The 27115-nt window shown below is 33.6% G+C and overlaps 1 protein-coding gene across 2 annotated transcripts in view; it reads right to left on the reverse strand.

The window, feature by feature from the left end:
* Positions 1 to 380: 380 nt before the first annotated feature.
* The window catches only part of LOC148944083 (uncharacterized), a 215533-nt gene continuing 188798 nt past the window's right edge, over positions 381 to 27115 (reverse strand). The window contains exons 1-4 of one of the 2 annotated variants that reach the window (XM_089100794.1): positions 24611 to 24912; positions 4741 to 4902; positions 3733 to 3903; positions 381 to 894 (exon numbers count right to left, since the gene is read on the reverse strand). In XM_089100794.1, coding sequence (XP_088956920.1) covers positions 692 to 894; positions 3733 to 3903; positions 4741 to 4810 — 444 coding nt within the window. In that variant the 5' untranslated portion in view covers positions 4811 to 4902; positions 24611 to 24912 and the 3' untranslated portion in view covers positions 381 to 691. Of the gene's footprint in view, positions 895 to 3732; positions 3904 to 4740; positions 4903 to 24610; positions 24913 to 27115 lie in introns of those variants that run through there. The other variant, XM_089100793.1, reaches the window with a different exon arrangement.

A 27115-nucleotide genomic window follows, 5' to 3' on the forward strand; every position in this document is an offset into this window, starting at 1 on the left:
AAGAGCAATGCCCTTAAAATCCGGTTACTTTCAAATCTCTCTAAGGATACGGATTCCAACTACACAACTTTGTTATTACATGCAAAAGTAAAATGGTTGTAAAGAGGTTGAAGTTTAAGAGTATTATTGTTATTAAACCGTGGAATTGAAATATTTTCAAACTGTATCACCAACTGTATCACCCACATCCCAACTTGTATCACCAAAAATAATGCTATACATATACTTCAAATGATAAAATCGAAAGTTTTATAAAAGAAAGCATCAATTATTGGTAATTGTGGTAGAAAAAAAGAATCATTCGAAATATTTTCCAGTGTGGACCATTTTATAACCGAGAGAAATCATTCTAAAGCGTTTATTGCAAAAATTATTGTAGATCACTTCATAGCGCTAGTAACACAGTTCTGTACATATTTTAGATTAAATATTGATTTCAAAAAGGTAGCTTGGATTCAAAGACTGTTTCATATTGGCTTAAATGAGATTAACATGTCACTTATAGCTCAAGAGGAATCTGCTGAATTAGAACTTGAACCACCCACAATCGCTGATATGGTAAAAAATTAAAAAAATTCATGAAAGACTACATAAACGATTTGGCAAACACCTCTACATTGGAATAAGATGAAACAAAAGTTCTATCTCAAGATTAAGTTCTTTTGTCCCATAAAATATTATCCTATACATTTCAATCAACAAAACACAATGTTTCAGATATACCTTCATTGTTAGGATATTTGGGCTGCAATGCCTGCGTGTCGTATTCAAATTTATACGGTCTTGAAATGCTAGGTAAATTGAGCAAGGGAACATCTTCACGTTTTGGTGACAAAAGATGGCTTGGAAAAGGAAAGGGCTTCTCAAAATCACCTTGTAAAGCATCTTCAACTTCTAAAACAAAATTTTAATTAAACAGACATAGAAAAATTTAACAGTAAAGCTTACTAAACAAATCTGACTGCTTTTTCTTTTTAGTTACGTGTAAAAATGTAAATATACAAACATTATATGTATACATAAAATTAGATGTATATTCAAATATCGTTTCTAAAATCTGCTTTTTATAAAGCAAAATAAAGCCTGAAACACTAAACGAAACTCATTAACATAGAACGAACAAAAACCTGAAATTAACAGAACAATATTCATAGCATAGATACTAATGGCTGGATAATTGTAAATTTAGGATAACATACTAAAAAAAAGAAAAAAGAATATTGAATAAAAAAATATAACTATAAACATAAACATTTTACAGCTTACAGAAACACAAAAAATTGACATAATTAAAGGTAAAAAAAAAAAAAAAAAAAAAATACCAATCAATTGGGAGTTTTCTGCATAAGTTCCTAAACAATAAAAACAAAATATAGTCTCCTAAAGTTTAATGGCTGAATTCAACTAACTTTATTCCTCTCTTACATGTCTTATAACTTGATATTCCCATCTGAAGCCAAAGGACTACCCCTACTTTGGTGGTAATATATTGTTCATCATACCTGCACACAGAAAAGATTGCATGAAAAATTATCTACAGGATGATTACTTGTCTCATCAAATTTACAAACAAAAGCTAATAATCTGAATTTAAATGTGTGTTGCAACACAAACAAGCCATTTTTATCACCCCTCAGCTCTTAATCCTTAGATCCAAGAACATATGCAGTTACATTTTTGTTTTTCTTAGAACCACTTAATGAGCAAGGAGAAAAAAATGGACAATTATTTTCTAGAGCTAAGTAGCTTTTCTTTTACTATGAATTGAAAAAGTATATTTTATAACAAAGTATTGAAAAAAATATCTAATGTACAAAAAAAAAATATAATGAGTGATTTCTTCAATTCTGCTTTACATTTCAAAATTGTAACGGTAATCAACAACCACTTTGGTTGATCAACAATAAATAATAGGCTCCAGAGGGTATGAAACCTTCAAAAATAAAATAATACATCTTGAATCAAAGCATGTTTTTATGCCAATAAACCAAAATAATTTTTGAAAGACAGTATGAATCTTTAAATAAAGCAAAAAAAATCCTTTGCGAAATTAATGACCATTAATGAAAATATTTACTAATGTCACATGAAGTTTCAGGCTGTATTGCTAAAAATAAAATGCCGTTCACTATTCGAACAGATATTGTACTACATGCTGCCATTTGTAGAAAAATTATAGAAATACTAGAAGAATTCATATGCCAATGAAATCAAAAAAATTCTTTGTCAAACAACACTGTCTCGAACAGAATTTCTAATATACAAAGACCAACTAGTGCAACTTCTTACAAGAATTAAAGAAATCCCAAAATTTTCAATTCAGTTGAACGAGACAACTGATATTAATAAATTGGCTCAGTTGTTAGTATATGTCAGGTACATTTATAAAGATTCGTGGAGGAAGAATTGTTATTTTTCGTGCTATAAAAGACCATAATACAGGGAAAGACATAATTATATTACAAAGTTGAAAAATTTTTTAACTGAAGGTTTGGAAAGATAAAATTGTTGTTGAAAATACACAGATGGTGTAAGATGTACAGATGGGGCAAAAATATTGGTTTTAAATAATTTTTTCAAAATTTGATCAAATAACTTTTACTCACTACCTTATTCTCCAAGACACCCTTGCAGCAAAAAACAGACCCAGAATTAAATAACATGCTTCAGGATACTGTTATAATTATAAATTTTATTAAGAGCCATGCCCTTAACAGCCGTTTACTTTCAAATCTCTCTAAGGATACGGATTCCAACTAAATAACTTTATTATTAAATGCAAAAGTAAAATGGTTGTAAAGAGGTTGAAGCTTACGAATATTATTGTTATTAAAGGGTGGAATTGAAATATTTTCAAACCAAACGAAAATGTTTCAAAATGACTTATGACCATCCAAGATGCTGTTATTGGTCGTTGCAAAATTAAACAATCTCAACTTTTATCTAAAAAAAAAGCAATATATTTACTTCAAATGATAAAATTGAAAGTTTTATAAAAGTTTTCTCAGCTTTAATCTCAATATTATTCATTGCTAAATAATATTCAAAACGTCTTACGTCCAGCAGCATCGAACATTCAACCAAGATTTAATTTGTTATGGAATAAGAAAAAATATACATATTTATCTATTTAAATTTTAATTTAATACTTACCACTCAACGCCTGCGTTCAAATATATTCAAGTGAACTACGACGTTCACAGAATAGGCTACTAGTAGGCTACTAAGACGTTTATGTTATAGGCTACTACAAAAAAAATTATTAAGGCATAGGCTACAAAAAAAAAGCGATTGTGATGAAAAATAGGGCATATGATTTTTAACTATAATAAATACAATTTTGCAAATTATTGTGCAATTTTTAATTTTAGATTTTGTATGTTTCTAAACAAATTCTAGTAATATATCTTTTCATATGTACAAGTATATTATTACCTAATAAATATTTCATATATCATGCATATTATTTATTATAAATATATAATAAATATATATAAGGCTTATTATCAAGCCTTTTGAAAAATAATAAAACCTGCCAAACTAGGCTACTTGCAGGCAAAAATTTAAAAATGTTCATGAAAGACTACAAAAACGGTTTGGCTAACACCTGCACATTGGAATAAGATAAAACAAAAGTTCTATCTTAAGATTAAGCCCCTTTGTCCTATTTTTGTCCCATAAAATATTATCCAATACATTTCAATCAACAAAAACACAATGTTTCAGATATACCTTCCTTGTTAGAACATTTGGGCTGCAATTCCTGGCTGTCGCATTCCATTTTACATGGTCCTGAAATGCTAGGTAAATTGAGCAAGGGAACATCTTCAAGTTTTGGTGACAAAAGATGGTTTGGAAAAGGAAAGGGCTTCTCAATGTCACCTAATAAAGCGTCTTCAGCTTCTAAAACAAATTTTGAATTAAACAGACATAGAAAAATTTAACAGTAAAACTTACGAAACAAATCTAACGGCTTTTCCTTTTTAGTTACGTGTAAAAACGTAAATATACAGACATAATATGTACACATAAAATTATATGTATGTTCTGTTTTTTCACAAATCATTTCTAAAATCTGTTTTCTATAAAGCAAAAGAAAACCTGAAACATTCAACGAAACTCATTAACATAGAACGAACGAAAACCTGAAAGTCATAAAACAAAATTCATAAGAACAAAATTCATAGCATATAAATAATAGCTGGATAAGTGTAAATTTAAGATAACATAATAAATTAAAAAAATGAATATCGAATAAAAAATTTAAACAAAAAAAAAAAATTTTAAAGCTTAACAATCACAAAAAAATGACACAACTAAAGAAAAAAAAAATACCAATCAATTGGGAGTTTTCTGCATAAGTTCCTAAACAATAAAACACAAAATATAGTCTCCTAAAATTTAATGGCTGAATTTAACTAACTTTATTCATCTCTTACATGTCTTGTAACTTGATATTGCCACCTGAAGCCACAGGACTACCCTTACTTTCGTGGTAAAATATTGTTCATCATACCTGCACACAGAAACGATTGACTGAAAAATTATCTACAGGATGATTACTTGTCTCACCAAATTTAAAAATAAAAGCTAATTATCTGAATTTAAATGTGTGTTGCAGCACAAAGAAGCCATTTTTATCACCCCTCAGCTCTTAATCCTTAGATCCAAGAACATATGCAGTTATATTTTTTTTCTTAGGACCACTTAATGACAAAAAAGTTAAATGTATAGAATTACCGTTTTTAATGAAAGACTCCTCAGAAACCGTGATGAGATCGGCCATTTTCGGAATTTGTTGCAAGTCCATGAAAGATCTATGAATGGACTTAATGCAAATTATGAGAAGTATAATACTATCATTTACACTTGGATACGACACAGATTTTAGTCAGGAGAGTCCTAAAATACGAAAAATATAGTGATATACTGATGAATAATAATGACTATTAACCACTGCAAAGCATATTTTATCTTAATACAGTCGAAAGCACAGGCTCAACTCCTTTAGCAGTCAAAGCCATTAGAAATCTGGCCATTTCTTTTCTTTTAAGATGAGAGCGCAAAAATTCAAACACTGGCTTTTTGATGTAACTATTTTTAAAGTGCAGTTGTTGATTTTAAGTTATAATAAACTTTCACGGTAAAAAAGCAAAACCTTATTCTATTAGCTGTTACGGCTGCTTGCTGTATTCTTTCAGTTAATTTTTCAAGCCAAAAACTATTAGGTTGGAAATTTGGTTCAACCCGTGAAATGACAGCTTTATTCATTGTTTTAATGTTTAAAACACTACAAAGTGTAGGTCTAATATATATATATATATATATATATATATATATATATATATATATATATATATATATATATATATATATATATATATATATATATATTTATATATATATATATATATATATGCGTTATGTATTTTCAAAAGGATGTATCTAGTTGTTCTTACTTTTAGGGCTTCAACAATGTGACAATAGACCTAAAATTAGATCGAAAAAGATATTATGCTATAGCATTGTATTTATCAATTAAAAAATAAGTAATTACCTTCTAAAGGAATTTATTATTCTAATTTAGAATGAAACTCAAGCAATTTACGAAATATTTCCAGAAAATTTTTTAGTTCTTTAATGTCCACTAAAACGTAATAATATTTGTCTTAAATTGTTCTGAAAAATCAATCAATTGTGTAGGTTAACTTAGGAGGACAACTCGGTTAACTAAGGTTAAACTGGTAAGAACCACTTAAGACAAGGTCTAAATTTGCCTTTAATTACTTTTTTATACAAATTAATTAAAAAAAAACTTTCCTAAAAATAAGTTTTTCAATGAAAAGTAAAGGCCATTTTAAACTTAAGCTCAGCAGATTCAAATTCCTTTTAAAATTCAAACTCAAAACGACCAGAAATTACAATTAAAGAATAAATGAAACCCAAAATGTAAAATTAATAAATAAATCTCAAAACCAGTGAAACTTAAATTGAATATGCAAATCAAGCTTGAAACGAACAAAAATTCCCACAAACAAGAGTTTGGGTATGACCTCTTTCTCTCACTGTAAAAGTCTAAAACCTACTGCGTCAATGCCACTTTACTGAAAACCAATTTTATGACAGATATTTTCTTTTGTACTTAAAATTGAAAATAAAAATTTAAATTAAAGTAACATTTTGAACTGATGAGCTTTCAGCAATTAATATCATTATACATCAAATATTCAGTTTAATTTATTAGATCTTTTTAAAGTTGTTAAAGACGAATATAATTTCCCTACAAATAAATGCTTGGATACAGCCTCCTTTTCTAACTGTAAATAAAAACCAAAAACCTACTGAGTCATTGGCGCTTAACTGAAAACAGATTATACTACAAATATTTTCTTTTCCAGTTCTTACAGTATTGAAAATAAAAATACAATTACTGTGAAATAAATACTTGAACTGATGGATCTTTCAACATTTAATATCATTATACATAAAATATTCAATTTGATGTTGTTTAAACTTTCCAAGACTGTTCAAGAAGCATATAGTTTTCAGTAAAGCGCAAATGACGCAGTAGGTCTTAGACTTTTACATTGAGAGAAGGAGGTCATACCCAAACTCTTGTTTGTGGTGATTTTTGTTCGTTTCAAGCTTGATTTGCATATTAAATTTAAGTTTTACTCGTTTTAAGATTTAATTATTAATTTACATTAATATCAATTGTATGTTTGTTTGCATTGATTGTTTATTTAATTTCTGCTCGTTTTAAGTTTCATTTATACTTCAAGAGGAAAATTTCTTTTTCTTGCTAAGCTTGATATTCATATTCAATCTAAGCATTACTCGCTTTAGATCTATTTATTCATTTATATTATAACTTGTTGTATGTTGTTGCTATGATTGGCTATTTAATTTCTGTTCGTTTTGGGTTTCCTTCTTTATTAAATAGTAATTTATGATCGTTTGTATGTTACATTTTAAAAGATATTTTGATATGTATATAATAATTTTAAAATTGAGATTGAAATTATTTTAAAAAATTCTATTTATGAAAGTTTTTTTTTAATATTTTTTTTTATTTTTTTATTTCAAAAAATTTCGAGTTTTTCAAAATTCCTTATTTCAAAATCAAAGTTTAAAAAAAAATCAAATATTCATCAAAGTATCAAAACTGATATCAAAGTAACAATATCAAAGTGAAAAAATGGGTTTGTGCCAACCTCAGAGTTTTTATTATCTGATTTTTGAACTATTTTTAACAAAATTGCTATCTCAAAATTTTAATCGGATGGGTTTGGGGAAAAAGGGCGTGGGGGACTGGATTAAGCTTCAGTCTCTTTTGACTCTTTAAAAGTAAACTAGAACTTTCTATTTTCATTCAAATGAGCCCTCTCTAAAGTTTATACGAGTATCCCTTCTACAAGAACCATATATATCCCTTGAGTATAACTTACAACGCCTATCCCTGGGCCCTGGGGGGTTGTGTCGACCCGGGAGTTTTAATATCTGGTGGTTGAACTATTTTTAAATAAAATGGTCACCTGAAATTTTTATCGGATGGGTTTATCCATCCGATAAAAATCCGATATTGTGCGAAACAGGAGATTTTCTTATCTGTTCTTTGAACTATTTTTAACGAAATGACCATACATAAAGGAGTTTTTGTTATATGATCTTTGATTTATTTTTAACATGGCTACCTCAAATTTTTTATCAGATGTATTGGGGAAAAAGAGCTTGGGGAGCCACTTGCCCTTTGATCACTTTTTAATCTTAAAAAGGACACTAGAACTCTCGATTTTCAATCCCTTTTAAGTTTATACAACGACCCCTTCTATATAAATTACCTCTGGGAAAAAATAATTTGAGTTTGGGGGGAGGCTAGCTGTCCTCCAGTCAGTTTTTATTCTTAAAAAGAGAATTACGACTTTCAATCTACAATCAAAGAAGCCCTCTTTGGATTTTATACGAGCATCCCTTCAATAACAACCATATATATGGCAGTCTACCCTTACAACGTCTACCCCCGGGCCCTGGAGGGCTGTGTTGACACCGGAGTTTTTTGTTATCAAAACTTTGAATTATTTTAAACAAAATGTATATCTCAGAATTTTTATCTGATGCATTTAGGGCGTGGAGGAGGGGGGGGGTAGTTGCCCTCCGATCTCTTTTGACTCTTAAAAATTGAACAAGAACTTTCAATTTAAAATCGAATGAGCCCTCTCCGAAGTTTATACCAGGATCCCTTCCATAAGAGCTATATATTCCCCTAGAGAATTACTCATAAGGCCTACCTCCGGGCCCTGGCGGGTTCCGTCGACACAGGATTTTTTTTATCTGACCTTTGAATTATTTTTAATGAAATGGCTTTTATAAAAATTTTGTCGGATGGGCTTGGGAAAAAAGGGTGTGCGGTGGGGGCGCAGTTGCCCTCGGATATCTTTTGACTCTTAAAAATTGAACTAAAACTTTCATTTTCCAATCAAATGAGCCCCTTCTGAAGTTTATATAAGCATCCCTTTCAAAAGAACCATACATGCCCTTAGGGCATAACTTAGAACGCCCGCCTTCCCTTTGCCCTGGGGGGTTCTATTGACGCCGGATTTCTCTTATCCGACCTTTGAACTATTTTTAACAAGATGTCTATCTCAACATTTTCATCAGATGGGTTTTGAAAAAGAAGGCGTGGGGGGGGCTAGCTGCCCCCGGATCTCTTTTGAATATTAAAAAATGAGCTTGAACTTTCAATATCCAATCAAATGAGCCCTCTCTGAAGTTTATACGAGCATCCCTTTTATACGAAGGCATAACTTACAACGCCTGCCCTCGGGCCCTAGGGGGTTGTGACGACACCTGAGTTTTTGTTATCTGACTTTTGAGAAATTTTTAACTTAATGGCTATCTCAAAATTTTTATTGGATGCATTTGGGGGAAAAGGGGGGCGAGGGGAGGGGGGGGCTTGGTTGCCCTCCATTATCTTTTGACTCTAAAAAAATTAACTAGAACTTTCAATTTACAATCAAATAAGACATCTCTGAATTTGTTACGAGCATCCCTTCAATAAGAACCATATATTCCCTCAGGGCATAACTTACAGCACCTGCCCTCGCGCCCTGGGGGGCTGTGTTGATCCCTGAGTTTTCGATATATGATCTTTGAACTATTAAAAAAAAAAAACTATCTCAAAGTTTTTATCGGATGGGTTTGAAGAAAAAAGGGCATGGACAGGGGAGGGGGGGGGCTAGATGCCCTAAAATCTCTTTTGACTTGTAAAAAGTGAACTAGAACTTTCAATTTCCAATCAAATTGATCCCTCTTTGAAGTTAATACGAGCATCCCTTACATAAGACCCATATATGCCCCCAGGGCATAACTTACAACGCCTGCCCCCGGGCCCTGGTGAGTTGTGTCGACACCGAAATTTTTGTTATATGATCAATGAACTATTTTTAACAAAATAGCTATCTTAAAATTTGTATTGGCTGTATTGGGGAAAACGGGTGTGGGGGGGGGGCGAGCTTGCTACCCTCCAATATCTTTTGACGTTTAAAAAGTGAACTAGAACTTTCAATTTCCAATCAAATTAGCACTCTCTGAAGCTTATATGAGCATTCCTTCCATAAGAACCATATATGCCCCCAGGGTATAACTTATATCAATTGCCGCTGAAGACTGTGGGGGGAGTGTCCTGCTAAATTATATTATAAAAGACTGTTTGTATTACATCAGCCAACTCATTCACAGATTCTGAAAGGTGATATGGGCCTGTTTTCGTTAAAACTACGTAGGTCTATTTTGATGCTTAGATTTTGGTTGAAGCTCATTAGGTGTAATGAAGATAGACAAGTAAGAGCTGCTTATTATCAGATGTTGAGTTAGGGTTCGAAAACGTCGTGGCCATCCCAAATAAGGTCATTACTAAAAAGAGTGGGAATGCCTTACTCATGGAATGACGGTCTTGGTTCCCACGATCTACCCACAAATTTAGTAGGCCAGGTACAATTTATCTTAGAGGGTCAAAAAATTAAGTATTGGCAAGGGCTGGTTTTAAATTTTGCTACATTGTATCATTATAATCAGGCTAAACATAGTTTTGGAGAGGAAATTTATTTTAAATTTAATTTACCGGCTATAATCTTATGTACCTTCCGATCCAGAGCAGGCAAATGGTGTTCGACAGGGGGATAGTACATCTTGATGGTCGGTATGTGTGTCCTCTTTGTAGAGATGATATGAGGAAGATGACTTGGACCATTTTCTCCGAAAATGCCATTTTACAAAGTAGTAATCCAACCACAATATTTCGTATTGGTGCGTACATAGAGAAGAGATTAGAAAGAAGGAAAAGTTTTTACAATTAATTATTATTTATTATATGAAATTACACTTATTTTCTTCATAAATTACAATAAGGTATTTTTTGCTATGCATCATGTTAATGTGTGTTTCGTAATTTGTTCTGTTGTGATTTCTTTATTTTTCATAAATTTTTGTGTGTATATGGCTCTTGGGCTTTGGAAATACACGATTTATCTATACTTTCCAGAACTTTCAACTACGTTGAACAAAATGGCTATATCAAAATTTTTATTCGATGTGTTCAGGGAAATGGTGGGCGTGGAAGGGGTGTCAGTTGCCTTATAATTACTTTCGACTATTAAAAGGGGAACTAGACATTTAAATTTCCAATCGAATGAGCCTATTTTTAAGTTTCTAAGACACCGCCTTCTATAAAAACTTATATGCCCCCAGGGTATAACTCAAAACCCTTGCCTTAAGGGTTGTGGGGGAGTGTGTTCCAAAAAACATATTTTCTATTTGAAAATCAACTACGCTGATCAAAATGCCTATCTCAAAATTGTGATTGGATGTGTTTGGGGGAATGATGGGCGTGGGGGGGGCTAGTTGCCCTCCAATCGCTTCCGACTATTAAAAAGGGCATTAGCCCATTGAATTTCCAATCAAATGAGCCCTTTTTGAAGTTTATACGACAAAGCCTTCAATAAAAAGCTTATATTCCCCCAGGGCATAACTCAAAACCCTTGCCCTAAGGGTTGTGGGGGAATCAGAGCATATTTTCTAACTGGAAATCAACTACGCTGAAAAAAATGGCTATCTCAAAATTTTGATTGGATGTTTTTTGGGGAATTATGGGGGGACTAGTTGCCCTCCAATCACTTTCGACTATTAAAAAGGGCACTAGCCCATTGAATTTCTAATCGAATGAGCCTTTTTTGAAGTTTCTACGACAACACCTTCTATAAAAACCTTTTACGCGCCAAGGGCATAACTTAAAACCCTTGCCCTGAGGGTTGTGGGGGAGTTTCCTCCTTAAAAAGATGTTTTCTATCTGGAAATCAACTACACGGAACAAAATGGCTATCTCAAAATTTTGATTTGATGTGTTTGGGAGAATGATGGGCGTGGGGGGGGCGAGTTTTCCTCCAATCACTTTCGACTATTAAAAAGGACACTAGCCATTTGAATTTCCAATCGAATGAGCCTGTTTTGAAGTTTCTACAAAAACGCCTTCTATAAAAGCTTATATGCCCCTAGGGCATAACTTAAAACCCTTGCCCTGAGGGTTGTGGGGGGGGGGGGGGGGTCTGTCCTCCCCAAAAACATATATTCTATCTGGAAATCCACTATGCTGAACAAAATGGCTCTCAAAATTTTGTTTGGATGTGTTTGGGGAAATGATGGACGTGGGGGGCGCTAGTTGCCCTCCAATTACTTTCTACTATTAAAAAGGGCACTAGTCCTTTGAATTTCCAATCGAATGAGCCTGTTTTGAAGTTTCTACGACAACGCCTTCTATAAGAACCTTATATGCTCCCAGAGCATAAAATATGCCTCAAAAATATATTTTCTATAAGGGAATCAACTATGCTGAACAAAATGGCTATCTCAAAATTTTGATTGGATGTGTTTGGAAGAATGATGGGGGGTGGGGGGCTAGTTGCCCTCCAATCAATTTCTAGAACTCTCGATTTCCAATCGAATGAGCCCCCTTTGATGTTTCTACGACGACCATTTCCATATGAAGTTCCCCTGGGAAAAAAAAATAATAAAACATTGGATCCGTCTGGCCTTTACTATAGGCAACGCTACATCGTTGCCTCTGATATTGTTTCAGCATCAATGCCAATGCTATTATGAAATCAATTTCACCCTTTTGTTAAAACTCTTTAATTACGCTTGAAGACGACGTACCAATGTGAAAAACAACAAACAATATCCCTATTCAAAAGATTCTCTAATTACTATGGTTTCAGTGACGGCTGTAACGTAAGACAGAGTACAAAGATATTGAAATGGCAAGAAACCCTTTAGAATGGCGTTTGAAACAAAAATTAACCACAAATTTGCCGTCCAACCTTTTCTAATGGTTCCTCTCTAACCTTTTTTAGCAACCTACTAAAGATAAACCAAACCCCATTGTTACCAAATATTTAAAAATACGTTTTGAAAAAAAAATTAACATCTTTCAGTGCCCTAAAATTTTTAGGAGAATTTCCTGATATTGTAGACAATATACACAGCCCGTTGCAACCAAAAAGTTTAAAAACACATTTTGAAAAAAAAGTTGTTACTCGTTTTTTTTTTTTAACTTGTCAATTCGGTAAATTATTGGCGCTTTGTCACATTGTCGCAGGGTATTTATATTTAAATAAACATTAATACCCCACGTTAATTCTTTTTTCCTCAAACTGCGTGCATTTGTATTTTTATGTAAAGATATGCAATTTCAGACACTAATGAACTTAAACTATTTATTTAAAAAAAAGGATTTTTGGATTTTTGAAAACTATATGCCAAAATTAAGGGGAATTTGTAGCAATACATTTGTAGCAAATCAAGAATATCGAGAAATAAAAAGATATTTTAGTTTCAAACAAATTTTCTGTCTTCCAAGGGTGTGTTAAAATGGTCCAGGATTCTTACTGATTTATTTTGAACAATTTGGAGACCTCGTAAATGTGAAAGGAAAGTGAACATCGAAACTACTACTACTAAAAACTCACAGGAGCAATAACCTGCCTGAGGCCAAAACAGCTACACACGCTTCTCCATCCCAATCTATTCAAAACCTCCCACTTTAAACCCTCCCAGGAAGTTCCCATTACCTTTTAATCTTTCTTTATGGCATCGCCCCACCCTGGACGAGGACGCCCTGCTTTCCGTTTAGCCCTAGACGGTTAGCCAAAAAAAAAATCTCCGGCAATGTGTCATCCTTCATCCGTGGAACGTGCCCTAGCCATCTCAACCTATCTTTCATCATAGGCCGAGGAAGCAGGATTGAACCACATTTTTTTGTTTTTCTGCCTACTGTTTGAAACACGGTCAGTCAGCCAGGTACCCAGAACAATCCATAGGTAATTTCTCTGGAAAATATCTAGCAAATCTTCATCCGCTTTTTGGAGCGCCCATTTTCAGAGCCATATTTGACCACTGTCACCACTGTAGCTTCCAATATTCTAATCTTCGTGAACAGACTTTTCTTCCAAACTTTTTTTAACTGTGAAAAAACACCCTGAGCCCTGGCTATTCTCTTTTCGACATCTTCATTGCTCCCCCTGTTTTTGCTAATTATACTACCAAGGTAAATGAAGATGCCCACATGATCAATCTTTTCGTTACCCATCGTCACCTTTTAATCTTCACTTGTTCCTAGCCTTAGTGACTTAGTCTTCTCAACATAAATTTTCAAACCTTGATTACTAGCACCATGATTACATATTCTAGCACCCTGAGCTTGCAAATTCTCTATAAGGTCATTCACTTTGCTCACATTTTCATCTAGGATGCTTAAATCATCAGCATAATCTAATTCCAGGAGTATTTTCCTCCCCATTTGATTCCGTGGTCTCCCAATGCCTTTCCTGTGCTCCTTAAGACAAAGTCCGTCAAAATGATCCATATAAAGGAGGATAGAACACAACCCTGCTATCTCCTGATTTAATACAAAACCAGCTGCTAACCTCATTTCATACCTTAACCGCAGGAGTGTTATTTTCGTATATAGCACTAATCACTTTAATATATTTGTCTGATATACCATACAAGGATAAGACCTTTTCTAAAGTTCTTCTATCAACAGAGTCGAACATAAAACACAACCCTGCTTAACTCCTGATTTAATACAGAACCAGCAGCTATCTTCATTTTCTACCTTAACCACAGCCGTGTTATTCTCGTACATACCACTAATCACTTTAATGTAATTATCTGATATACCATACAAGGATAAAACCTTTGTAAAGCTCTTCTATCAACAGAATCAAATGCTTCCTCATAATCTATAAAACTGAAGACCAAAGGCGTTTGACAACTCAGGCACTTCTCAATTATTAGCCTAAGAGTGAAGATTTAGTAAACACATCCTCTACCTTTTCTAAAACCATACTGTTCTTCTCTTAAAACTTTGTCTACATGATCTCTCAGTCTAAAAAGTATCATATTACTAAGTAATCTGCTACATACAGAGACCAGACTAATGCCTTAATATTTACCAAACTCACTCTTATCACCTTTTTTATAGTGGTTTAATAAAAGTTTTCTTAAACTTGTAAGTACTTCCCCTTTTTCAAAAATCATATTCATAATCTTCAGTAACTTATTTCTAACCTCAGATTCACCATAATTAAAAAACTCATTTACCAAACTATCAGCCCCTGAAGCGTTATTATTCTTTGATCCTTTCAATACTGTCACTGATTCTCCCTCGCATAACAAATCTTCCTTCACATCCAAGGTATAACTAACTTTCATTTTCCTCTATATCTGTACCTGCAACAATATCTGGGTCTAGCACACTCTCAAAATATTCTGCTCATCTCTCATAACTCTTTCCTTATCACTAATTGTGGTCCTGTTTCTATCTTTGATTGGGACAAGTATGGATTGACTACTCCCTCTCAATTTATTAACATGCCAGTACAATATTCCAGATCCTCGGCAAGTTTATCCATGACCTCCACTTCACACCTTAGTTCATATTCTAATGCTTTCTGCACTTACTTTACATTTCCCTTGTTTTCATATGATCTATCATTCAGATAATTCTTGTACAAGCCCCTTCTCCTCTATTAGATATAAAGCTTTTTCAATAATATTACTAGCTGCAGTCATATCTTTCTTCCCTAAGACACCATCAGCAACTTCACAAATTGTTTTTCTCAAATTATTCTAACCATCTTCTACCTTGTCAAATTTTAAACTCTCAAGTTTAGCGTTCAACTGTTCTTGGAAAGTTTCTCTTGAATTCTCACCCAGTGAGTCCTACCAACATAATAACTTTCCCGGAGGTAGTTACCCTTCCATAATTTCACGCTCAGGCAATATTGAAATTAGCTTTCAACTAATGAAAAATATGAAGTCCTCATAATCTGGTATGGAAACAGAAACTTTAATCTATGCAAACAACCAAGATTAAATGGACACTGTTGCCATGTATTTACTAATAAGTGCTTTAAACGACAAAGCCGAATCAATATAAATATCTAAATGCATTCACTCTTTTTATGGAAGAAATTCCAATATTAACAATTTAAAATGAGGCATACCTCAGTGACCTTGAACTTCTCTAAAAAACAATAAATTCCAACTTCTCTAGGTTAGGTATTAGTCGATTAGCATAAACCCAAGAATTTACATTCAAAGCAACAGTTTCGAGAGATAATCGTAGGTCCTCCTCATTGCCCGCATTCAAACTAATTGCTCTGTCATCCGCAAATAATATCGGTAATTCTTATTCCAAAGGCATGCAATTTGGAAGATGATTTTTATAAATTAAAAAGTATTGGCCCCAATATAGACCCCTAAGGTGTCCCTATATTTTCTAGTGGAAAAATATAAGATGATTCCTTCCCAACTTGGACTTTAAAAATTCTTTCAGATAAATACAATATCACTAAGTCAAGAGCTATTCCACAAATTCCTGCATTGTTCAACTTATCAAGAAGAAGAGCAAGGTCCATTGCATAAAAAGCCTTTATAATTTAAAAAACAATATTTTCCAACTGATCATGTGATCCATAGCCTCTGATAAGAAATGAAGTAAAGAAGCTACTGCTTGCTCTGTTGACCTACCTCCCAAGAAACCAAACTGAGTGGGATAATTTTTTTTTTACAAGAAATGAAGTAAACCAGGGATGCCAAAGGTTCAAGTGGTGAAATACAGAACTTAGGGACCTCTCTTTGGTCAAAAAATGGACCCCTCTAGGAACCATTCTGGACGCAAACAATAACAATGATCATTTGCGGACATTTCTCCACGATCAGAGGCCAAGTGATAATTAACAAACCGACCACCAGGGAATAATCATATCATGGGAGGAGCTTTTTTCTTCTTTTTTCTGAACACTTTATTTCTAATACAAATATCAAACACAAAAATATGATGAAAGAGATAAGGGTACTGTAAAAAGAACACACAAGCTATTTGTTTCCACATTTTTGCACTGCCTTCTACTGAAACAGAGATGTGATCATTAACTGTTTATTTGACTCTAAATGCTGCTTATTCTTATAGTCCCATTGATCATAGCCTGCGTTAGCTGTATCTCAACCTTGTCCTTCTTTTTAGTGTCTTTTTTCAGCAAGTTATGAGCTTTCCTTAGTAACTCATCTGCAGCCTATTCCTTGGAACCAAACGCTTCTTTTTTGTTTTTCTTTGAGAGTTTTTTCGATAGCCTCTATTGTCTGTCTTTTCAAAGAGGTTTCAGCGAGCAGCTGTTTTCTTAGTTATTTTCTTGCCTTCAAATTCTGCCACTCTTTCTCAGTATTTTCTTTCAAAACTTTTTCCTGCTGTAGGTAGAAATCATAGCTCTTTTTAGCGGATTTGGCTAGTTTCATTAAGTCTTCAGTGACAGCAACATTTTACAAACGTCCTCAAAATCACAGACAGTTTTGCATTCAAATTTCACTCATTCATCAAAGCTTTTTCTTTGCTGAGAACTCACACGAAAAGGGAGAAACACCGCTCAATGCTGGCAGACTCGTGTGAAGTGGTCAAAGCATTTTTTACAACTTCAGACAAGTTTGAATATTTTTCTTCTTGGATCACGTTGTTCTGCTTGCAGTTGATCTTTCCCGGCTCAAGTGGAAGTCCAGATAGCTGGAGTAGCTTAAAATTGTCAACTAACATGTCCTTTTGCGTCACGATGGGTAGCTTCCTGGCAATATATAACAAACTGTGAGCAGAAACTGGCTTTGAAACTTCATTGGGATAGAGAAAAGTTAACGCTTTCAACAACTGCTTTCTGCCAACTTCATCAAAGGTCTTCCAAAAAATATAATCCAAGAGCTTTGGTTAAAAAATAAGCAAACTTCGCTAGCCTAAAGGAAAAGCTTTTCACCACTGTATCTTGCAATATTTTTCCAAATATATCTGCTATTTTTTCTGCAGATATCCCAGAATAGTAAGACTCAATCATCTTCAAAGCCCATGTAATTTCTGCAACTGTTGTTTCATCCCACACTATGTAAGCACCTAGGTGCATGGACAGTTTTGCTGGTTTCACACTCTCCATGTAAGATACTGCCAAGAGATGAAGCAGATTTGGCGTTAGCTTTGTGGTAACATTCTTCTTATGTTTAGCAGTTTTGGCACGGGTATTGGTAGCCTTCATGACACTAAGCTTTAAACAAAAGCAAGAAAAGGGACTATAGGGGCCTTTATCAAACAGTTCGTGGTAACAAACTGTAAGTAAGGAGCAAACCTGGCTCAATAGTAACCAAAACTCTATAACAAGGAATTTTGATACCAATAGATACATCAGAAGAATCAGATTTTTATGCTAATCTCAAATATATGTCTCATCAAGTTTAGTCTTACCCACTAAAAGTTACACGCCTGAGAAAATTGGTCTTATTTTCAAAAAAAGGGGGAAACAACCACTAAAAGTCATAGAACTCTAATGAAAATCACACCATCAGATTCAGCGTATCAGAGAACCCTACTACCGAAGTTTCAAGCTCCCATCTTCAAGAATGAGTTTTGTATTTTTGCCACAAGGAAGATCACGGATACGTGTTTACTTTTTTTATGTCTTCCCCAGGGGTGATTGTATCGATCGAACAGTATTAAAATATCTTAAAATGTCTCATTTAAAAGGCAGTTAAAACCTTTAGTGGTCTTTTTAAATGACAAAAAAACCTGGAGGGCAACTTCGCCCTCTCCTATGCTAATTTTTCCCCCGAAGTCACCCAATCAAAATTTTTAGATAGCCATTTTGTTCAGCATAGTCTAAAGTATACTTAATATGTCTTTGAGGATGACTTAATCCCCCACTGTTCCTGGGGGAATGGCTGCAAGTTATAAACTTTGCCCATTGTTTGCATATAGTATTGGTTATTGGTAAGTATACAGGCGTTTTCAGGAGGAATTTTTTTCTAGTGGGGGGTTGGGGTCGGAGTAGGAGTTACGGGGGGGATCTTTCCTTGGGGGAAGGAATATTTCCATGACGGGGGCGCCAGATTTTCCAGCATTATTTAAAAAACGATCAGAAATTAAATAAAAAAACAAGTTTTTTTCAACTGAAAATAAGGAGCAACATTAAAACAAACAGAAATTATTACATATATGAGAGGGTTCGCCCCCTAGTCAATACCTCACTCTTTACGCTAAAGTTTTTTAGTACTTTCAAAAGAGCTATCTATTCTAATTAACCAGCCTTTGTGATTCAGGGGTTTGTGATTCGAACAAAATTCAAACTTTAGAATAAAGAGCGAGGTATTGAATAGGGAGCAAACTCCCTACTATACGTAATAAAAACATACAAATATAGAAATTCGTTAAGGAAGTTAATTCGTAAGTTACGTCAGAACAAAATTTCGAGAAAGCCAATTAGCCAAAAAAAAAGGAAAATTAATATGCAAATTTCGTTTTAATTATTCATTTATGGTGAGCCAAAATCAAAGCTGCATTAATTCAAAAACGTTCAGAAATTAAGTAAAAAAAAACAAGTTATTTTTTAACTGAAAGTAAGGAGCAACATTAAAATGAACAGAACATTAAAACGAACAGAAATTATTCCGTATATGAAAGGGGTTGTCCCCTCCTCAATGCCTTGTTCTTTACGCTAAAGTTTGACTCTGTCTCACAACTTTATTTTTTAAACAATAAAAACTTTAGCGTAAAGAGCAAGGTATTGAGGAGAGGACAGCCCCTTTCATATACGGAATAATTTCTGTTTGTTTTAAGTTTTAACATTGTTCCTTTACCACAAAACACAATATGTCTTAACTGTGGGTTATACTGAGAGCAGTAATTTACATCATCCTCTGCTTCTTGCGTCTTAACCTGAACTTTGGCATAGTATTTTGTGCCTCACAAAATATTTTGTCTAAATTCAAGTTTCGAAATTACTTGCAGAACTCTTTAGAGAGCATGTGATGCAGTATAAAACGCCAAGCCAATTCGTTTGAAAATTCTTGAGATGGCAATGCATTTCGACCAAGCAAACAGCAACCTCCAAATGAATCACCTTTGTAGGGTGCTTTTTCCTTGGGAAAATTGACGACTCCACAGAAAATACATACAACCCTGACTGGTCCCAATGACTTTTGATTATGACTTGCATAGCCTACTGCATGTTTATAGTTTTGTACTGTGTTTTTCACAAGAGTTTACTCATGTTGAAGATTGCAATGGCATTGTTCTTCTAACATAATATTTTTTTTCTACTTCACTGTCATTTTTGATTTACTCTTGTTCTCGCAGTTGCTGGTCTTCTAATAGCACAATTCTTTGTTCTTCACTTTCATTTTTGATGCTCTCTGATATTTGCTTTTTCGTGACTGCTGACTGCACAATTCTTTGTTCTCCATTGTTGTTTTTGACAAATTCTGATTCTCAATGTCACTTATATTTCTCAATGCTACTTATCTTCTAATAGCATGTTTCCTTGTCTTTGCTGTTATCTATCTTAAAAACCTGTCTAGACCTATATAGGTCACAAAAGAAAATAGTTCCAAAGCTGCCAGTAGCAGAACTAGACAAAATTCCAAAAGCTACACACACTTTAGCAGGATAATTTGTGTTTTGACTACTTTGCTTTGAAAAAATAAAGTGTTTTTACATGTGAATATTTGCAGAACAGTAACAAATATAACTTAATATTATGATAATGATAATTTTATTATGATAATGAATAGTATTTTGAATGAAATCCTGTTATCAAGGTTACAAGAATTAGAAAGTAGGTCAGTTTTATTGAATTCGGTTTTTCAAGATCCTTTAGGTCATAATATTTTACATTGTTTTAATATTCAACCAAACAAATATGTATTTTATAATGAATTAACTCAAAAGAATTCTTGCTTTAGAAGGATATTGTTCTGGCATTGTCAGGGATGGGTGAGCATTCAGGATGTGATTGAAAAGTTTTTATTTGATTTGGGTACTGATATTTTAGGCCTTTGTGAGACTTTCTTAGATAAAAATTCTGCAAATAAAATTGATGTAAAAGAATACCAATTTTTCATAGAAATAGAACCCAGCAAAAACATGGTAGTTCAGCTGTTTTAATCAAAATTATATTCCTGCACAAATGATGGATGATTTTTTACAGTTTAATATTAAAATGAATTTTGATTGTTGTGTAAGGTAAAGGTACCAATGATTTGACAGTGCAATTTTGGAGCCACTGTTGAATTTTTTCTTCAAAACAGGATAACTCTGCTTAGTTATGACTTGAAACACCATCTCTTGAAGCCTTTGTTATATTTTGACAATGCAAAACGTGGACACTATACCCAATACACCCAGGTATTAAAAGAATATTCAATTCAATCAGTTTCCTGTTTTGACACAAAATGAGCTCCTGACAATTTTTTAGCTATGTAATGTTCAAACCGTCATTACTTGATTTTTTTGTCAAAAAAAAAAGTTGGGATCAGCACCAATGCATCAAGATACAGCTGATCTTCTGTAAAATGCCGCCATATTGACCTTTTCTTGATAAAATTAAGTTAAAATGGCAGCTAATATTACAGGTCTATTGATGAAACTATGCTCCAAGTGTCTAAAAATCTTCCTTCAGCCAAATTCAAATGTAGATATTGGCTTCTATTATGAGATTCATTTCTTTTGAAAATGTCTTATGGTAACCTTGTCAAATTCTTTGACAGACAGCAACAGGCACTGTCAAAATATAGGTGACTCTGTCAAAACTTCACTGCACATGTAAAACTGATAGCAAAAATTAGTGTCAAAATTCGAGGGTTCTTTGATGAAAACAGTTGTGAAATTTATGGATACTTTCTCAAAAATGAGATGTTTTGATGACTATAATTTTTAATAGTATTTAACATGAAAAAAAAAAAACATTCAAAAAGTTGTTTTTTATTGTAGTTTTACTGATTTTATGCTAGACGCTAGATTTTTCCATCATCTGAGGAACTGCAGCTTGGCCTCATACTCTATTCATATTTTTAAGCATTTGACTTGATTGATCACAACACCCTAATTCATTAATCACTGAATAAATTTGAAGTACACCCTCTCTTAGCAAATTTTATACATGTTTTCTTTCAAATAGATCCCAAGCTGTAAAATACAAAATATGCTCTCTGAACCCCTCCATAATTAGCATAGAATTTCTACCCCACCCAAAATTCTAATGAAACATGTTAAACTCATTGGCATCACAAAGTTTTAATCATATTAAGTAGGACATGCATATTTCAAGAATTCTGGACTTTCCAAACTAAAGTTTTTTTAAAGTAGATTAAACTGGTAGATTAACTTTGAAATGGCCAAATGTTGATATCACCTTAACTGCAAACAACAAATTAATCTTTGCAGAACAATTAAAGCTGAGACAAAGTGGGCTTTTCTAAGTAGCACTTATAAAGAGACCTATATCAGACTATAAGCCTATATCACACAATATATTATAGAGACTGAGGTCACACAATTACACTCTATATTATTTTCCAATTTTGTCCCTATAATTGAAGCTATTTTTTAGTATTTTGCTTCCACTATCTGAATAGTATTTTATACAATTATGCATTTGACAAAGTTGAAGAGAAACAATTCAATAAAATAAAAAGAATAGACATGTCAAATCCACCAGGATCTGCCTGCAAGTATTCCTGAAGTATTTTGACATGTGTCAAATAGGGTTCCAACTTAAACCAAAAACAGGTAACTTTTTTTATCTGTTGAATTTATAGGTGAAAACATTCCAATTTAAGAAAATTGGAGTTTTGTACCCTTCTCTGATAAAACTGTAAATTTCAAATGAAACAGTTAGATTTGTGGATATTTTTTCAACATACTGAAACCCTTTTCAAACCAAATGTCATTAAATTAAGCCTTCTGGAGTAGAAAAAGTGTTGTTCTACAAAAACTGTTGAATCATCAGTATCTTTACCCAACTGATTTTATGCTAGATGCTAGATTTTTCCGTAATCTGAGGAACTGCAGCTTGGCCTAATGCTATATTCATATTTTTTGAGCATTTGACTTTGACTTTTTGAGTTGAATTTATAGGTGAAAACCCTCCAATTTAAAAAATTGGAGTTTTGTACCCTTCTCTGATAAAACTGTAAATTTCAAATGAAACAGTTAGATTTGTAGATATTTTTTCTACATACTGAAACCCTTTTCAAAGCAAAAGTCATTAAATTAAGCCTTCTGGAGTAGAAAAAGTGCTGTTTTACAAAAACTGTATATATTTACCTTAATGTTCAAAAAGTTAGGATGTTTTGGAATCAAAATATACCCTTTTAACCATTTCCCCCTTCCCCAAAAAAGCATAGCTTAAAGCCCTTGCCTTAGAAGCTGGAAGGGGAGAAAAGCTGTCCCCTTAACAATGAGGCACAGTTATATGACCTTTGGACTATTTTTGAACAAAATGGCTGTCTCAAAATTTGGTAATTGGGCATTATATGGGCTTTTACAAGAAAACCAGATACAAAAAAAAAAAACATTTTTGATGGGTTAATTTAAGACTGATATGTGCTAAGTGCCCTGCGTGGCATGTCCTGAGGGCAAAAAAACAACCTAAAATTGTAACATTTATGGGTGAAAATTGTAATATTTAATTATTTGGTGCCAAAACAGAACTAATCCTTCTCAGAGTGAAATAAGGTGTTAATGAATAGTTCAGTGTCATCAGAAGAGAACACTAATGAATTTTGAAAACAACTTTAAAAAATCAAAAAAAAATTACTAACATCATTCCTAAAGAGTTATGCTTTACTTTACTCCCTAACCCTCTTTAGTTTGCAAATTTAAAAAATTTCAAGAACAATAAAAACCTAAAAATATTCAAATTAGTTTTAAATCTTAACCTTTAACAATCTTAAAATCATAACATAAAGCCAAAGCTATATATTTCAAATGCATTTCCTGTTAGTAGAGTGGAATTTGTCAATGTTGATTCAGTTAATGGTTATATGATGATTCCTTCTCAAGAACCTGATTGTACATTAAAATTCTTTATAATTGACTGGATTTAAATTTTTTCTTAATAATTTACAGCAGATATTGGTTGACCATATTTCCTTTGTTTCTTCAATTTTATCCATTCTTGTATATGATTTAGTACACTATTATATCACTTTGATTGAATAGCCTAAGCCTATAAAGACCATTAGGGGGAAAGGGGAACTGGGGATCAATTGTCCAAAACACAAAAATAAAAATTCTCTCTCTTTTGTTCTAGCATGTCACCTTATGAAGAGAAATATTCTAGGCCTTTATTTATTTTGAAAAACAAGACAGGGAACGTGTAAAAATGTAAATTTACAGAGAAAGTTAGGTATTTTTTTTTAGGTGGCACTATAATTTAGCTAAGATGAAAGTGAAATGTCATTGGATGCCTTTTTTATGCTCTTTCATAGTTCAATAATTGCTTCTGTGGCTAATTGCATCTTGAGCCCTTAAAGGGGCCCCAAAGGCATTTTACAAAGATTATGAAAGAGCATAAAAAAGCATCAAATGATGTTTTCACTTTTATCCTAACTAAATTATATGGCCCACTGCAAAGAAACCCTGAAATTTACACACCCCTACTCCCCTATTGTGCAAATATCTACCCTGAATTGTTGATGGCAAAGTTTTAAATTGCAAAATTCAGTGCTATTTTTGTTGACAGCATTTGAAAAACTTGATATGGTAGGAAAACAGTTTATATTTGAGTTGCCTAATAAATGAGATTTAAATTACTATAAGTAAGTATTTTTGGAATGTATTACTCTTGAACAACTTATTTATAAACTAGTGATGTTTTTAACCACTTTTCAATAACTTAACTAGTGGGTAAAGTTCTACAAAATCATAATATTGAGTTAGGAATGAAGTGAATACACCATTCAATGCCTTTTTTTATGCTGATTACGAACATAATAAGCATTTCTATTGGAAATGATTTTCAGCCCCCCCCCCCTATATAGGCTATACCTAACCTAACCCTGAATTGGCATATATAGGGGGGGGGCTGAAATTCATTTCCAATAGAAATGATTATTTTATTTGTAATCAGCATAAAAAAGGCATTGAATGGTGTATTCACTTTTGTCCTAACTCAATAATATGATTTCATAGAACTTTACCAACTAGAGTTCATAACTTCTTTGGGTGGTTACAAAAATGAAATACCTTTGGGGCCCCTAAAGGACCTAAGATGCAACTACCCCAGATGCAATTACTGAATTAAAAAAGAGCATAAACAAAGGCATCAAATGACATTTTCACTTTCATCTTAGCTAAATTAGCCTACAGTGCCACCTAGAAATTTACCCTCATTTAAACAGTAGAATAGCCTACCCTAGACAGCCAAATAGTTGCCTGTTCAGGAAGTTAAAAATGTAGGTGACGTTAAAAAGCCCAGAAACTATTTAACTAGGCTAGTACATCTACCATTTTAAACCTAAACTACTTTGTGCATCTTGGAAAGGCCGGAATTTATCTTTTCAGGAATTCTTACCATTTAAATTTTTTCTTTCTTCTTCTTCTTCTTCAATTATAGGCTTTGGATGAATCCATTTAACCTTTTTCGTATTGTATGATTATGTCAGGGGTGTCCTGGGAAATCAAATATAGAGATTAGACTATTATTATTCAATAATAGGCTTTATACATCATTGATGAAACCACCTATATTTAGGCAGTTAAAGACAGCTTTGAACAATTCAGCATCATCAGTTGAAGAGTGTCTCGTTTGTGCTAGTTGGTCAATATTAGGGGTTAGCTGGAGGTGCTTGAATATAGCAGATAAAGTTAGCCATTCTTTTTTATGGTTGAGAGTTGCCACAGGGCAACCAAAAAGAACATGGTTGATGGTCTCATCATAGGTTTGACATAGGCGGCAAAGAGGGCTGATTACTGTTGGAATGGTTGTGTTTTGATAGAGATAAGTTTGGCTGTTAAGGCCAGTAGCATTTGATCGTATTCTGTGGTACATCTTTGAGTCTTTCCGGGATGTAAATGGAGAAAGGTTTGGTGGACATTGGTTTGTTAGATAAATTTTTAGGCGCCAATGGTTTACATCTCTTACTGGGATAGGTCTTCCAGAAATTATTTCATGCTGAAGGGCAGATTTAGCTATTTCATCTGCCTTGTGGTTCCCTTTTATACCCATGTGACTTGGGATGTACTGGAATTTTGTGGATATACCTTGTTTAAGTAGTTGGTTCAATAGTACAAGAGTGGTGGAGGTATCATTGTCTGGGTAGTGTGAATGTTCTGGTGATATTGAGGCAAGGGCTGATTTTGAGTCTGAATAAATTATAAGCGGGGTGTTTCTTGGGGGGTTTGGCATCTTTATAATGGTTTCCAATGCAATGTTGATGGCAGCTATTTCAGCTGTCATGATACTCACATCATTTTGGAGCCTTTCATTCAGTGTGTAAAATTTAAGTTCTTTTCTTTTCAAAGAGGCACACTGTGCCTCTATAAAGAGGCGACCCACCACAATGTTAAGCGATTTCAGGTCCTAGAGGTCGCAGAGAGACGGCGGTAATCGCATTTTGTAGCCCAAGCTCAAACTAAAAAACTTGCAAAATTTCATCCTCCTATGACTTTATCTTCATGGGGTAAACTGGCCGGAAGTTTCGACCCTCCCACCACAGCCCCCCTTTAACGTTGTCCGATTGGGCTGAAATTTAGAGGTTAAGCTTTATTAGGACCCGGGAGCTTATCTTCGAAATTTCAGTTCAATCCGATTACTCCTTCAAAAAACTCCTGTTTTCAAAAAACCAAATATAGCCACTTAACCTTCATTTCTCTTTTTTTTGTTATCCACGCCTACAGGCCACAGTTGGCAACTGATCCGGGTGAATGAGGAATCATTCGAAGCAGAATTCGACCTGTTAGGGCTTTTTGATATTTTCAGACCGAAAAAATGATCCCCCGAATTTACATTTACGAAAAACCTCGTTTTCCTATAATAGCCCATGTTAATTTTTCCCACCACTACCCCCCTTTAACGTTGTCTGATCAGGCTGAAATTTAGAGAATAAGCTTTTCTGGGGCCTGGGAGCTTATCCTCGAAATTTCAGCTCAGTCTGATCACTCCTTCCCTGTTTTCCAAAAACCAAATATCAAGTTTTGTAGGGATTTGCTTGCGTTAAAAATAGATTCCCCTTACTAAAAAACAATTACAATTGTTTCTCTTTAGTCCAGGGGTTGATACTCCAGACTCTCATGTGGAAAACCCGGGTTCGATTCACCGTCAGAGCAAATTTTTTATATACTGAATTTAAACTTTAAAAAAGAAACTCAGTTTCTTTTTTAAATTATTTGAAAAAAAATATGTTTTCTAAAGAGTTAAAGAGGCTGAGTTACAAGGTCGACCCTTAAAACGTACAGGGATTAGGAGGCAGAGTTGGGGGGCTGTTAAAGAGGCTGAGTCACAAGTTCGAACCTTAAAACGTACAGGGATTAGGAGGCACCCTGTACGACGTGATTTGAGTAATCAGGAATTAAAAGTCTTAACACAAGAATGTTCAAGAGCGGGGGCTTTGGGGGGCGGCAGCCCCATCTTTAATTCCTGACACGATCAGCTAACAGTTAGTCAAGCAATAATAAGTAATAAACTGTACAAAAACGTGCAGAAATTATTTGAAAAAAACTACGCTTTCTAAAGAGTTAAAGAGGCTGAGT

This window comes from Artemia sp. Qi Xiang Cuo, chromosome 14 (assembly GCF_049724085.1).
Source record: "Artemia sp. Qi Xiang Cuo chromosome 14, ASM4972408v1, whole genome shotgun sequence".
NCBI lineage: Eukaryota > Metazoa > Arthropoda > Branchiopoda > Anostraca > Artemiidae > Artemia > Artemia sp. Qi Xiang Cuo.